This window comes from Genypterus blacodes, unplaced genomic scaffold, assembly GCF_046128005.1.
Source record: "Genypterus blacodes isolate CSIRO-AG114 ecotype Tasmania unplaced genomic scaffold, CSIRO-AGI_Gbla_v1 ptg000052l_1, whole genome shotgun sequence".
Lineage (NCBI taxonomy): Eukaryota > Metazoa > Chordata > Actinopteri > Ophidiiformes > Ophidiidae > Genypterus > Genypterus blacodes.
In genome coordinates, this window is record NW_027466864.1 from 2,996,383 (window position 1) to 3,009,522 (window position 13,140).

At 41.1% G+C, this 13,140-nt stretch overlaps 2 protein-coding genes across 4 annotated transcripts; both read right to left on the reverse strand.

Moving 5' to 3' along the window:
* Window positions 1-520: 520 nt before the first annotated feature.
* sult2st3 (sulfotransferase family 2, cytosolic sulfotransferase 3) lies at window positions 521-5,802 on the reverse strand. Of its 2 annotated transcripts, none has more exons than XM_076150367.1 (7): window positions 5,608-5,802; window positions 3,927-4,135; window positions 3,163-3,289; window positions 2,948-3,042; window positions 2,686-2,866; window positions 876-2,158; window positions 521-845 (listed from the first exon to the last, which is right to left on the reverse strand). In XM_076150367.1, the coding sequence occupies exons 1-6, from the start codon at window positions 5,744-5,746 to the stop codon at window positions 2,046-2,048; spliced, it is 864 nt and encodes a 287-aa protein (XP_076006482.1). In that variant the 5' UTR covers window positions 5,747-5,802; the 3' UTR covers window positions 521-845; window positions 876-2,045. The 2 variants fall into 2 exon arrangements, with proteins under 2 accessions (XP_076006482.1, XP_076006481.1); XM_076150366.1 differs by lacking the exon at window positions 5,608-5,802 and adding an exon at window positions 4,641-4,837 and having other exon boundaries at window positions 744-845.
* Window positions 5,803-8,259: 2,457 nt separating this feature from the next.
* On the reverse strand, window positions 8,260-12,874 carry tmem147 (transmembrane protein 147). 2 transcript variants are annotated; one of them, XM_076150373.1, is made up of 8 exons: window positions 12,801-12,874; window positions 12,012-12,110; window positions 11,534-11,603; window positions 11,143-11,208; window positions 10,908-11,044; window positions 10,554-10,638; window positions 9,916-10,037; window positions 8,260-9,043 (listed from the first exon to the last, which is right to left on the reverse strand). In XM_076150373.1, the coding sequence occupies exons 2-8, from the start codon at window positions 12,086-12,088 to the stop codon at window positions 8,923-8,925; spliced, it is 678 nt and encodes a 225-aa protein (XP_076006488.1). In that variant the 5' UTR covers window positions 12,089-12,110; window positions 12,801-12,874; the 3' UTR covers window positions 8,260-8,922. The 2 variants fall into 2 exon arrangements, with proteins under 2 accessions (XP_076006488.1, XP_076006489.1); XM_076150374.1 differs by lacking the exon at window positions 12,012-12,110.
* Window positions 12,875-13,140: the final 266 nt, after the last annotated feature.

The window sequence follows — 13,140 nt, forward strand, 5'->3', positions numbered from 1 at the left end:
AGCTTTCATGCTACAGGAGCAGTATGGAGAAAGTGTGAGTGTGTGAGTGAGAAAAGAATGTGTGTTTTGGTATTTATGTTGACTGAATGAGGACGCACATTTCTCTGGAATGTCATTCAAAGATATGCATCAATGTGACACGTGACATCAGTTTAAGTAACAAACATCCTCTGCAGCTCTAAATGACTTTTTCCAATAACACCTTTATTTTTTAAATCAATGACAGCAACCGTAACATGAAGAAGTCGAGGGGTATATGATGTCTCTGTCTCTGAATTATGAACTACCTAGTGCGTGATCATGACATAGGCGGGCAAAGTTTTTGAATCATCATGTTGATTCCATCACGTCTGGTTAAAAAGTTATTGATTCAATTCATTATAGCGCCACTGTCAGGTTATTTGACATGATATTTTTTTTTGCATAAGTAGTGCATGCACATGTCCACCAAATTTGGTTTCAGTGGACTAATTTATTCATGAGATACTTTTTCAAATCCAAATGAATGTTGGAGCTGGACATTTCATCATTGAGCGTCAGAATCATAATTGGGGGACTGCTCGGCCTTGGTGGAGGTATGTACCATCTATTTAACTAATGTAGTGACTGAAGCCTTCGCTGTGCTGGGCTGGCAAAAAGATAACAATATCTTCTGGGAGGCGTTTGACATTTTTAATTGTACCGGTGTGTGTGTGTGTGTGTGTGTGTGTGTGTGTGTGTGTGTGTGTGTGTGATGTTGATGTGAAAAGGGCATCAAAGCCAGCTAACATCCTGTGGGCAGCCCAGGGCAGGACCAGTGGGCACAAGATGGTAGCGAGGTGGGTGTCCTGAAGGCACCACATCGTCTACACACACACACACACACACACACACACACACACACACACACACACACACACACACAGAACCCATGGCACAAAAGGCCACAGTGTAATTGAAGTAGTGTCAGAGCTCAGGGGACAAGGAGATGGGAAGCACACTGACTGCCCCTACAAAACACCCATACACACCCACAGACACACACACAGGAGCAATAAAAGACTCAAAACTGGGTCGTAACTTTTTCACATGAAGAAAATGAGAAAAAAGATTTGAAGACTTACAAGAATGTGAACTCAAACCACAGCAGAACAAATCCAACTCCACAGCCACAACGAGGTAACTAATACAAATTAAGCATTTGTACATCACATTCAAACACGCTGGTTTGTTACTGGGATAGATTGTTTGCAATGTAGGACTAAGCAGTGTGCCGGGACAGTGATGATGCTCTGCTACCACCTGTTGGTTGATTGAAAGCACATGTTGAATTCTCACAGACTTGATGAAAAAAGCCATTGCCATCAGGTTACAGATATCAGTGAATCATAGCTCAGCATGGAGAGGTGGCACAACTTCCTTCTCTATATTTCTAAATCTATTTTTGTCATCAGAACATATCCACAGAACAAAGCAGTAATACACACACTCACAAATTTAGTTATTTCTTATGTGCAGGAACAGAAGAGCATTTTAACACTGATCTAAGTTATCAATGAACAGCTGACAGGCTTTCAAGAAGGGAAGGAGGCGCCTTTTCAGTATTCCATTTTTATTTTTTTCATTACATGGACCTGTCACAATATTATATATTATATTACACCTCACAGTGCCTTTAGCTAAGAGGGTTAGGTATGAGAGGCTTGGGCAAACCTGGCTGACACACACACACACACACACCAGACACACACACTTCATTACTTTGGTCCCATGACATCACATTGAGAGTTTTGTAAGGTTGAGTTAAATACGTAAAGTTACAACAAACAAAAAAAGAACAAAAATGACAAATCATTGTATTCATGGAATCATGGAAAATAGCTTTGCCAAACTACTTCAATACATGAACACAACCTACATTGGTCGCAAAATCGCTGTGTATCTATATATAACAAATACTACAAAAAAAAGTGTCACACATGATCTAGGTAGGTGACACTCACAGGCCTTGACTTTAGTTCCACGCTGCCTCCCTCTGTCTGTCCTCAACCCACAGCTGTTGATCCTCACAGGTCCCAGGGGAAACAAAGCTTCTCACCCTCCAGTTCTCCTCTGATGAGTGCTGAGAATCTGGCTTCTTGATCTGAGCTGAAATGGTTTTTCCAGTCTCCAGCAATGCCTGACACACACACACACACACACACACACACACACACACACACACACACACACACACACACACACACAAAATATCAATGTTTTATATGACATTAATCATCACTTAATATTCGTGGTGTCACAATGAAAGATTACTGAATGACCAAGTATATGTATCAATCTGTAAATGACTGATAGACCTGCATGCACAGATGGAATCAAAATGACAGCATAGTGGTTAACATTGTGCTGGTGGTCAATGAAGTCTGTGGCGACAAACTGGCAAATGTTTAGGATCTAACCATTATCTTACAAAGTCGTAAAGTGGTGGATTTTTTATTTTGATTGTTGAACATTTATACAGGTTGTAGTTCAAGCCAGTGGTGTCTGCCATGCACTATGTTTTATGTCACCCAGAGAAGAAGAGAGAAGTCAGTGAACATATTACCAAATTTGAATGATGCAAAATTGCAAATGGACAAAACAGTGAAACAACTGTTGGGCCCTAACAGGGTTTCAGGGATATATTCATTTACACAGGGGTCCTACCTTTTCTAAGGAATGGGGACTTGTTTGAGTCCATGATATCAGACGGTACCAGAGAGAAATTGGACATCCTGTTGGACTTCATGGTCTCAAAACAGCACTGCTCTGCAATCTTCTGAATGACTTCTTCACTCAGACTATTGCCCACGAAGTCTGAAAACCGTCTTATAGTTGCAGGCAGGTCCTAGATGAGGGCCACATCAAAAATCAGCCTTAATTCATATTAAACATGTGGGTACAACTTGTTACTACACTAATATTTTACCTGGGCTATTTCTTCATATGTGATGTGCATGATTCTGTCTCCCAGGTCTGTATGTCTCCAGCTCTTCACATGGTCTGTCCATTTTCCAAACAGCACTACAGACAACAGTCATTAAACCACTGTGTAGCAACCATCTCCTTGTGCTTTACATTATAGACATTCATACACTCCTATGTTAACATATAGATTTGGCCTCTGACCCTGCTGACTCTGACCTTTTCCCTCCAGGAATGTGTCAAGGAACTCCTCAAAGGTGCCAGGGTCATCAAGGAAAGAGGCCATCTGGTGGAAGTAGTAGGATGACACGACGACGTCCTTCGGGTTTCGTGTTACATAGATCACCTTTAGTGAAGTAATTACAGTAAAGTTGTAACACTGAGCAGTAAACAGGATAACTATGGGATAGTTGCCGTACAGAGGTGATGTGAGAAAAGCTGCTTGCTAATGAATTATCTACCTTACTTATGTTGGCAATGACTTAATTCTATTGATACAATACTGTATATAGCTGAAATGGGAAAGTCAAATCAGACGGATAAGTGCTCAGTAATATTCAGCATTAAAAAGGAAAACAGGTGAGGAAAATGCATAAACATCAATCTAATAGTGTTAAATAGTGTGAAAGAGAGAATTCAATCACAAAGTGAGAGAGGGAGGATGAAGATGAACAGGGAGGTAGATAGAGAATTGGGCGAATAGGGAGAGAAGAGAAGAAGTTGAAGAATCTTGGGAGTTCCCTCTAAGTTTTTCAGTCTGATCCTTTGTGGCTTAGATTCTGATACACTTCACATTCCTCTTTAGCCCGATGGACTTCATAAGGGAAGGATGCATTAGAAAAGACTGAAGTTCTACTTTCACAGAATGCCAGATTTGTCCTTGCTAAGGTGTTTATCAACCAACAATTTACTAATGAGACAGCTGGGCAGCTCTGTGCTTACATTCAAAGAGGATTAACACACAAAACAACAACCCTTCTCACCTTAGCTTTGGAACTGAAGAAGGATTTGGGCATAAGATTGTAGGGAAGGTGTGTGACCATTGCCCTTGGAGATGGCAAGCGATCAACCACCCGCGCTAACTGTGTCTCTTCCAGCCAGGGAGCCCTTTCCCAGTTAGGAATGCGTTGGATTGGAGTCAGATCACCTCCATTCAGCACCAAAGGGACGATCTCCTGCATCCAGATTGTTCCTGCAGGATTATGGAGATGCACCACATAAACTGCTAATCACAACGTAAATTTTATTTTACACTGCATATGTTCATGATATTGATCAATGCGACCAATTAATTAAGAAATTGCACATTCCATGTTGAGCACTAATAGAGGTGCCCATTCTTCACCTCTGTTCAGTCATGTCTGACTGATTTAGATGGAATGTGGGCGGTTCTACTCTTCACTCTGCACTAAATGAACAACTGAAGTTTCACAAAGAAAGAATACTTACTTACAGTTTATAAACGCATTAATAGTGAATGAGTTTGCACCCACAAGTTACATCAATTTTTTCAAGTTTAATGCAACCCTTTTGGATATCTGTTGCGTGATCGCACCATTTTAGTGATTTATAATCATATTGAATGACTGAAATGTTGTCGTAATGCTGTTAAGTTAAACTTGGACGTCTAAGAATCTTGAACATTTCAAACAACTTTCGAACTAACTTTACAGATAAAATACAGCTCCGTTCCTGACCTGATTTTGGATATGTGACAGCTACGAGATCGTTGTCGTCAAAGACGAAATCCTGCGCAAACTTCAGGCTTTCTAAAGAATGAGTCTCTTTGGGCAACAGAAGTCCATGATGCAAGAAATACTTCTCCCCAGATGACATAATGTTTATTTTCCTCATAGCAGTGCCTCTAGCGACACGTACACCGACGTTTGTAAACACGGAAAAATCTGCCTGCTTGTTGACGTGCTGCGTTCACGCCTGCAGGGACACCTGACATCTCATTTACGAACAACAACGAGAGAACGGAATTAGCAGTCAGAAAAGGGATCTTCAGAGAAGCTGTAAGCACATTTTAAAATAAATACATTTTAAAAAGCACTAATATGCTTTAAAGTATGTAGGTATGGTCTACAAAAGACTTGTGTCGTACGAAACTCTTCATTTTACTTTTACTTTTTAATGATGAGATTAGATTTTGCTTGCAATCATAATTTTAGTTTCTGTAGTCTCATACAAAAAAATTAACGAATGAACTAAAAATAAATTACCGCTGTAGCACCAAAGCAGATGAATGCGTAAAATTAGCTGTGTTTTCCCGATATAAACACAATCATATTATGGTATTTCTGAGTGCATTTGAAGGCAGCACAAAACTGTCACAAGTTCAACTCCTGCTTAAAAAAATAAAACATGAATGATGAAAATTTAATGAATAGGTTGCCAAGGCAAGCAGATAACAGTCCGACAAACCCAAGTTCAACACTAAAATAGGACATACGCCAGCAGAATCAACACTCAATCATCACAATCGATCAATGGTGGTTACGCGCTCGTACTGACTTGAACCAAAGTTAAAATGATTTAAACATTGTAAATCCTGGCTTCCTGGCCTCCCTTATATTTTTGACCACGTAATTCCACTTGCCCAACACTTTAAACACATCATAATCAATTGACGAAATCCGAGTATGAGCATGTGTGATGTACCTGACTTGGGGTAGGTCACCGTAATGACGTCAGTGTCTTCCACTTGGAAGCTCTCAGCATATTTCAGGCTGTCCTCGGTGTGAGCCTTTTTGGGCAGGAGCAGCCCGTGGTACCGCAGGTAGTGACCGGAGGACAACATGGCTGAGCCCGGCCAGGAGCTTCACTCAGTGCAGTACAGATTGTTCCAGGCAGGACTAACTGACTGAGACTGATACTCTTTCTCTTATTAAACACACCGCCACACCTCCACACACCTCCACACACACACACACACACACACACGCACACGCACACGCACACGCACACGCACACGCACACGCGCACGCGCACGCGCACACACACACACACACTGTCTGCTTTCAGGAGTAGCACAGCCAAAAAAACCCTGGATATACTAGTCTTTAGTAGCAAAATGGTCTCATACTAATACTTTGCTGTTTGATCTATTATTAAATGGGAGATCTATAGAACATAAAGTTTCAAAGTAGCAATAAATGGAGGACCTTGATTTATCAGGTTTGAATCAATTCAAAAATGCTGAAACGTCTGTGAGGTGGTTCAGTCCACAGATGGAACTAGATGAAAAAGTCCAAAAGAAAATGTGTCCTATAAGTGAGATGTCTTCCTCACATTGTTCCCTTAGCTATAAGGAAAGATCTGATGGGGGAGCTGGGAAGATCAGGTTCCAAAATGATGGACTGTGTTGTGTTGTGTTGTGTTGTGTTGTGTTATGTCAACTAAGATGGTTCATAGGTTAGGTGCATTGGAGATGGATGGAGAGGCACAGATGTTTCATATCCTGGGAGAGTGGAGAAGTTACTACAAATGTGTATGAGTGTGTGAGTTTGTGATGTGTTGGGTGATTTTATCCAGCAGTCATGGGCAAGAATTAGCAGCATGTGAACAGAGCAGTGTGTCTGTGCATTAGGTCACAGTTGAGCCACTAAGGCATTTCTGTAATGAGAGCTTTGTTAGGCCCCAGACTTCCCACAGAAAGACAGGAGAGAATGGCAGAAAGCAGGCAGAGAGAGCTCCACCAGCAGAGAGGATGTGTGATTTAAGTATCGTCTAAACTCTAAAATTGAAGTTACGTCAATTAAAAAACTGGGAGCAATCTGCAATCTGTGCATCTTATCTGCATCATGTGACCTGGTGTAGTGCAACATGTATTCTCCATCTTTCAAGTCCAGACTGTACATCCCAGGATATAACAAGGTAACATGCATGTATGTTTATGTATAAGTCAAGGCCACATTGCTGATCTTGCAGTTAAGCTGCTGTATGACTAAAGGTATATAAACAACTGACCATCACACCCATATGAGCTTGTTGGACATTCCAATTTATATGGGCGATAATAGGAAGTTGCAGTTGTGCCGGAGCAGCAAAGGTCCTTTTCCCAAACTGTAATAATCATACATAATATGTCTCTATATGCTGTAGCATTAAGATTACCTTTCACTGGAACTAAGCTGCCCTGGCCAAACCCTGAATAGTCTCAGACCTTTATCCCTCCTACACCAAAAGACAAAGTAGGCACTATGCAATCTGGTATGTAGTACCGATCACACTGACAGTGTTGTATGCTTCAAATTACTCTCACAACAAATAACTTTCTGTATAATTCAATAGATTTTAACATGCTTCATAATAGTGCATGGCCCTGTGCTGTGCCGCTTGCCTGGGTTATGCTCATAGATCCCTCTAATAAGAAGTCAGTTGGTACATGCACCATCTGTTGGCGGACCCCCACATTGCAGGGACAACCTACAATACTAAACAGACAAGGATACTAAAGCTAGATGGTCTACTCATCGCTCCAGTGGTCTGCTACTTTGAGGCTGAACTGCTGCTCCTTTACAATAGTGCTTACAGTTGACAGATCTAGTACGGCAGAAAGTTTTGCAAACGGACTGCCTCATTTAAGCTCATCAGTACGACCCATTCTACATGCTCGTCTATGGCCATAGTGCTTGATTTCAGTTACCGGTGAGGTTAAGTCTATATGCCCGTTAATCCAATAATTTGCAGAGCTGTTCACACACCTTTGACTATGCAGTGCATTGTTTCTTTCACTACAGCTGGTACCTTTGTTCAGAGGCGTTTTCAAACCCAGCCTCTCCTCCGCTATCGCTCCCTTTTTTAATACAAACCTTATCGTCTCTCCCTCCCTCAGGATCTGAATCACATTATCAAGTGTAACAGCAGAAGTGTGGGAGCAGTGTGAGAACTAGAAGGATTGAGCAGTACAACGTGGCTCTGTTATGCATCCCACCCATTCCACTCAATATCCAGGCATTGAGCCAAAACCTGTAATCCAAGGAAAATTACCAAGGGGAAGAGTCTTGAGCTCAATTGTTCTTGTTGTACTTCCATTCTGATTAAGTCCCTTCAGTATAGGCGTAAAACAGTCAAAGTTCCTGTAGACATGCAAACCTCCAGTGTTTGTTAGGACGTCAAAAAAGATTTGTTTTGTGATGAGATTTTGTGGTCTTAAAACCCCACGTTTAGGCATTTTGTGATACTGTATGTTATCAGCAATATACTTTTTTTGTAGATCTTGATCTTTCAAAGTCTTTTCATTTCTCCAGTTCTTTTTCACATCACTGACAAGAACCATTTCACACTGCAGTCTGATTATCTACAACCGGAAAGAATGTACAAGACATATTTATTAGTTTTGTGTCAAAACTGTAGGTAACATTATCAAAACGTGAACATAATGCTGAATGGGCTCAACTCAATTCATTGCAGCAGCCCCCCCCCCCAAAAAAAGACCAAATTCTATTTCCAGTTCCATCATTTAAAAAAAACTAGTGATATTTTACTAACTTCTGCCTACTGGTTTATAAATTAAGGTACAGGTGGCTTCTAGTTGTTCAGATGAAGCTGTAATCTGTTTGTTATAATCCACTCTGGACTTTGCTATTTATTCTAAGCACATCTGATGGAAAACACAGAAAAGAAACAACTTATCTTTAAGGAGTTAGTTATCTGTTCCAAATCCACATTCTGCAACATGTGTCAACACATCTTAGGTAAGCCAGTCATATTACAGAAGCCTGAATACGTACAAGACAAGAACCAATGTCCATTTGAACAACAACTAGTGGAAGAGCTGTTGATTAGGTGGGTGTCTTGTAAAACTGTCTGTTTTGTACATACGACAAAGTCAAACAAGCTCTTTGTAGCAGTCTTTGATGGTGTGTGGTGATAGTTGGACTGCTCTGGAATCAGGTCAGCTTCTGATATGACAACGCTCGGTCACTCTAGACCAAGATTGTCTAGGGCTTATCCCAGGGTGACGGCTCTTGCTTAGTTGCTGTGGACCAGAGTGATGAAGAGAAACAGTGAGCAGAGAGAGATGGCGCCCGTGAGAACAGCTTTCACCAACAATGCTGTCCAACTGCCCAGCAAGAATACGTGAACAAATAACCTGCAAGCACAGAGAGAAATGCTGTGTTAATGAAATCTGTATACTATTGAATGCATCCTGAAACACTAATCCCATGTAATCTGCCAGTAATACAGACAGATTCTCCCACTAAGCATTTTTTAAGTTGTTCAACATTGGGAAACACCGTAAGCACCGGGCCATACTCTGGGGTCGATTGTGTTAAGTCATTATTCAGTTATACGACCACAAGGCCATAATTAAATATGTTCCAGTGATACACTGCGACCTGTGTTCACCTCAGGCAAACTGGACCCACATGACCATCATTTAATAACACGGCATGCTGCTGCCGCCACTGTGTGCAGCTGATTTGTAACAGGGGGAAACAAGAACAGTCTCAACAGAATCACATTGCAGCAATGAATGAGAGAAGGTGAGTAATTAAACATAGGACTCAGACACATGGCAAAGTTATTAGGCAAAATGAAAACAAATGAATAACTAAGAACATGATTTAAATTTGTATCATTTCCAGTTAGTTTTGTAAAAATATATATAAAAAAAAAAAAATGCCACTATCATTACTTGCAGAATTTACAAACAAATTTATAAACTGAATCAGTGTTTCATTCATTTTTGCATCAGCACAAAAAGAATGCATTCTGTTTAAACAGTTGGCTTTATGTCATTGTTCAATAAAAAGTTAGACATGCACCTTCTGTAGAAAATGCACCGTGATTGCTAATTGCTGAAAAGTATGGCTGAGAATTGTAAATAAGCTGAGAGAGCTGTGTGTGTGTGTGTGTGTGTGTGTGTGTGTGTGTGTGTGTGTGTGTGTGTGTGTGTGTGTGTGTGTGTGTGTGTGTGTGTGTGTGTGTGTGTGTGTGTGTGTGTGTGTGCGCGATATTTACTCCATTAAGAAGGCCTTGTAGATGCAGAGGGCCAGGAGCACAGTGACAGGCAGCCTGAAGCTCTTAGGGAGGTCGTAGCGTGTGAACATCCATACCACTGCTGCCATGGCGATGTAATGCACCTGCAATATGCAAAGACAGAAATGGTCACACCTTTCGTTCAGCTCAATATAATATTCATCGTCACACTCGATGAGATATGTCAACAATGTGAGTTAATACCATGAAATAGGTGACAAAGACATTTTAGGAGGAGAAAAGAAGACGACTGCAGCTAGAAATAGCAGAAAAGAGGTCAAGATGGTGTGGTAGAAAAACAAACCTGTGAAGTTAATACCTTCTCCATTTCATTCTCCAGGTGTCCCCTTTCACCTCTCTATCCTCTTCTCTCATCTGTAAACTAACTACCGTCCCTTTCTCACAGACAGACCTTGTGTCCTTCCTCCCTCTCTTTGCATGCTAAGCCACCTCTGCATGCACTGTTTCCCATCCTTCCTCCCTCTCTTTGCATTTTAAGCCTCTTCCAGCACACAGCACCTTCTTCTCCGTGATCACGTGCTCTTCCATGAACAAAGTGTAAGACCTTGTAAGACGAGATCGGCCTCCACTCATTCTATAGTGAATCATTTTACACTTACCAAACTAATGTTGGAGTCAAAGCTCATCTGGATGTATTTCCAATCAAACTCGATCCCTCTGGCTCCGACCCACAGAGGAAGACACCTGAAGACCAACAGGACACACACACACACACACACACACACACACACACACACACACACACACACACACACACACACACACACACACACACACACACACACACACACACACACACACACACACACACACACACACACACACACACACACACACACACACACACACACACACACACACACACACACACAATTAGGATATACTGCTGCAAGTCAGTGTCTTGTTTATTTCCATCCTTAATGCCGAAATCAAAGAACATGATTATTGTTTACCTTGACATAACAAGTTCTGCTGTTGCCCAGCCCATGGCAGCCACCATGATCTTGTATTCTCCTTTACCGGCATTACGAGACATCACCAGATGGAGGCCCAGGAGGTCGGCTAAGTCCACTGTTGCCTTCATGAATTCCTGGGACACAAAAGCTTGATTTCACTTCATAGAATTCATTTGCTTACGTGTTCTGACATATTATACTTTCGTTATATTTGTACTACAGTAACACTCACCCCTACAAAATCATAAACTCCTGCTCCTCCTTCCCAGGTGGGGAAAAATGTAGCCAAGAACAACATCTGAAACACAAAGCAGAGCGCTGGATATACACACACACCCACAGACACACACACCAGACTCAGATTTGATCCTTAACTGAATGCAGATGTCTATGGAGAAGATAAAAAATAAAGTGAAAAGAGAAAGACATGTTACAGGAGCTGAACATGTTTACAGGCCCTGTGTGTATGGTAATACAAATATGATATAAGGTTCGATTGGCTGGCTGGGTTTATGCATGGGTCTGGAATGTGTGAGGTTATTGCCTCAGTCTCAATTTGCAAATTGATAGAAGAAATGTCCATCCTTTGTTAGTAGCATCGACTCGCTGAGGCTGTCACTCACCTTACACAGCTGGACAAACAGGTAGGTCGCTCCAGCCTGAACGCACCGCCAGAATGCATTGTACTCAGAGCTGACAGACACACACAGATTAGTGAGACGATGGCGCTTCATAGTGAGAACATGACAGGTTACTCTAAAAATATGCAATCCAAACATTGCACAATTATAGATGCAAGGGAGATCTTAAAGCAGTTATAATAAAGGGTAATTAAAGATGTTGTGCTGTTCCATGGCAATTTACAGTCATCAAAACTAGTATGGATGTGATTTAGCCTTGTGCATTTTTAAGTTGTAAGAGGATTGTCTAGACTCCCCCTCTCATACCACTGGCATTACTAAGCAGATTATCACAGACTTTTCATCCTGCTGGCATATGCTACTACAACACAGCGCACACATTAATGATGAAGGAGAGGCTTTGTGGTGCAGCACATGTTACAGTCTAGTAAGTAAATACTTCTTTCCGACAAACACTTACAGCCCACTGCACTTGTATGTGATGAAATAAGGGAAGTAGGCGAGAGCAAAGCAGTTCCCAAAGTGAAACAGTGTCATGGTGTCTGATCAGTCCAGGTCCCTGTAGACAGAGACAGACAAAGAGGACAGAGAGAACACACACATTTACACCCATGAGGAATTCATTGGGTTGGTCTGGCCTTTAATTGCCAACATTGTATAATAATTTGTTTTATAGATGTCATTTTAACATTACAGTTTGTTCGCTTGAAATGTATTTGAAAATAAATCTGTTCTCGCCAGGGTCATAGGGCAAAATAGATACAATATTCAACATTTGTGTCCCTAAAAACCCAAATAAGGATGCACTTTGCCCTCTTGCATTGTATGCATTTAATATAACGAACAGTGTTGCGCATTAGCCAGCAACAAGTAGTGAAGCTACAAACTCAACGGTGCCAGTAATAACATTTAACCTACTGTGAAACCAGTCAATTATTCAACCACTGGAACTTGGACATTTGGCTTAAGATTAAGAAGTCAGTAGTCTTAACTTAGTCACAATCGTCTGGCAATAACAACCCTAAAAGACATAATAAAGATATAAACGTAAAGTATATAACCGAAAAGATTCATAGTGTTAGTGAAGCACACAGCGTTAGCTCCATGTTGCTAACGTTAGCTATCGTGCCCTCAGAGAAGCTATATTTTCTGTCAGTCGACCTTTTGTTAACTCTTATCGTTAATTGTTCATTCTATATAAACTACACACATGCGTAATCTACATAAACGTGCACAAATCCAGCCTCACCGCTCGCTCAGTTTGACAGATCAGCTAAAGCGTCGTGCTGCTTTCTCGCTGAATGACAAGCGGAAATGCATTTGGCTCTACTTTCAAATGTCTCCGACAGTGTTCGCAGCAGGGCAATGGTTCCGCAGAAGAATGCAAAGGTTCTGCGGAACTACAGTATTATAGATAGTAGAGTAAATTAGATTTTCAGAAGATCATTCTTTATTTCATTCATTCATTTTTTTTCTTGCTTGTTGTATTACAGACAGTCATTAAAAGTAGTAGAAAGAGATGTCACAGATGTAAAGGGTAAATGTGATAGATGTTCCAACTCACACCTCAATCTAAGCCACACGTTTAG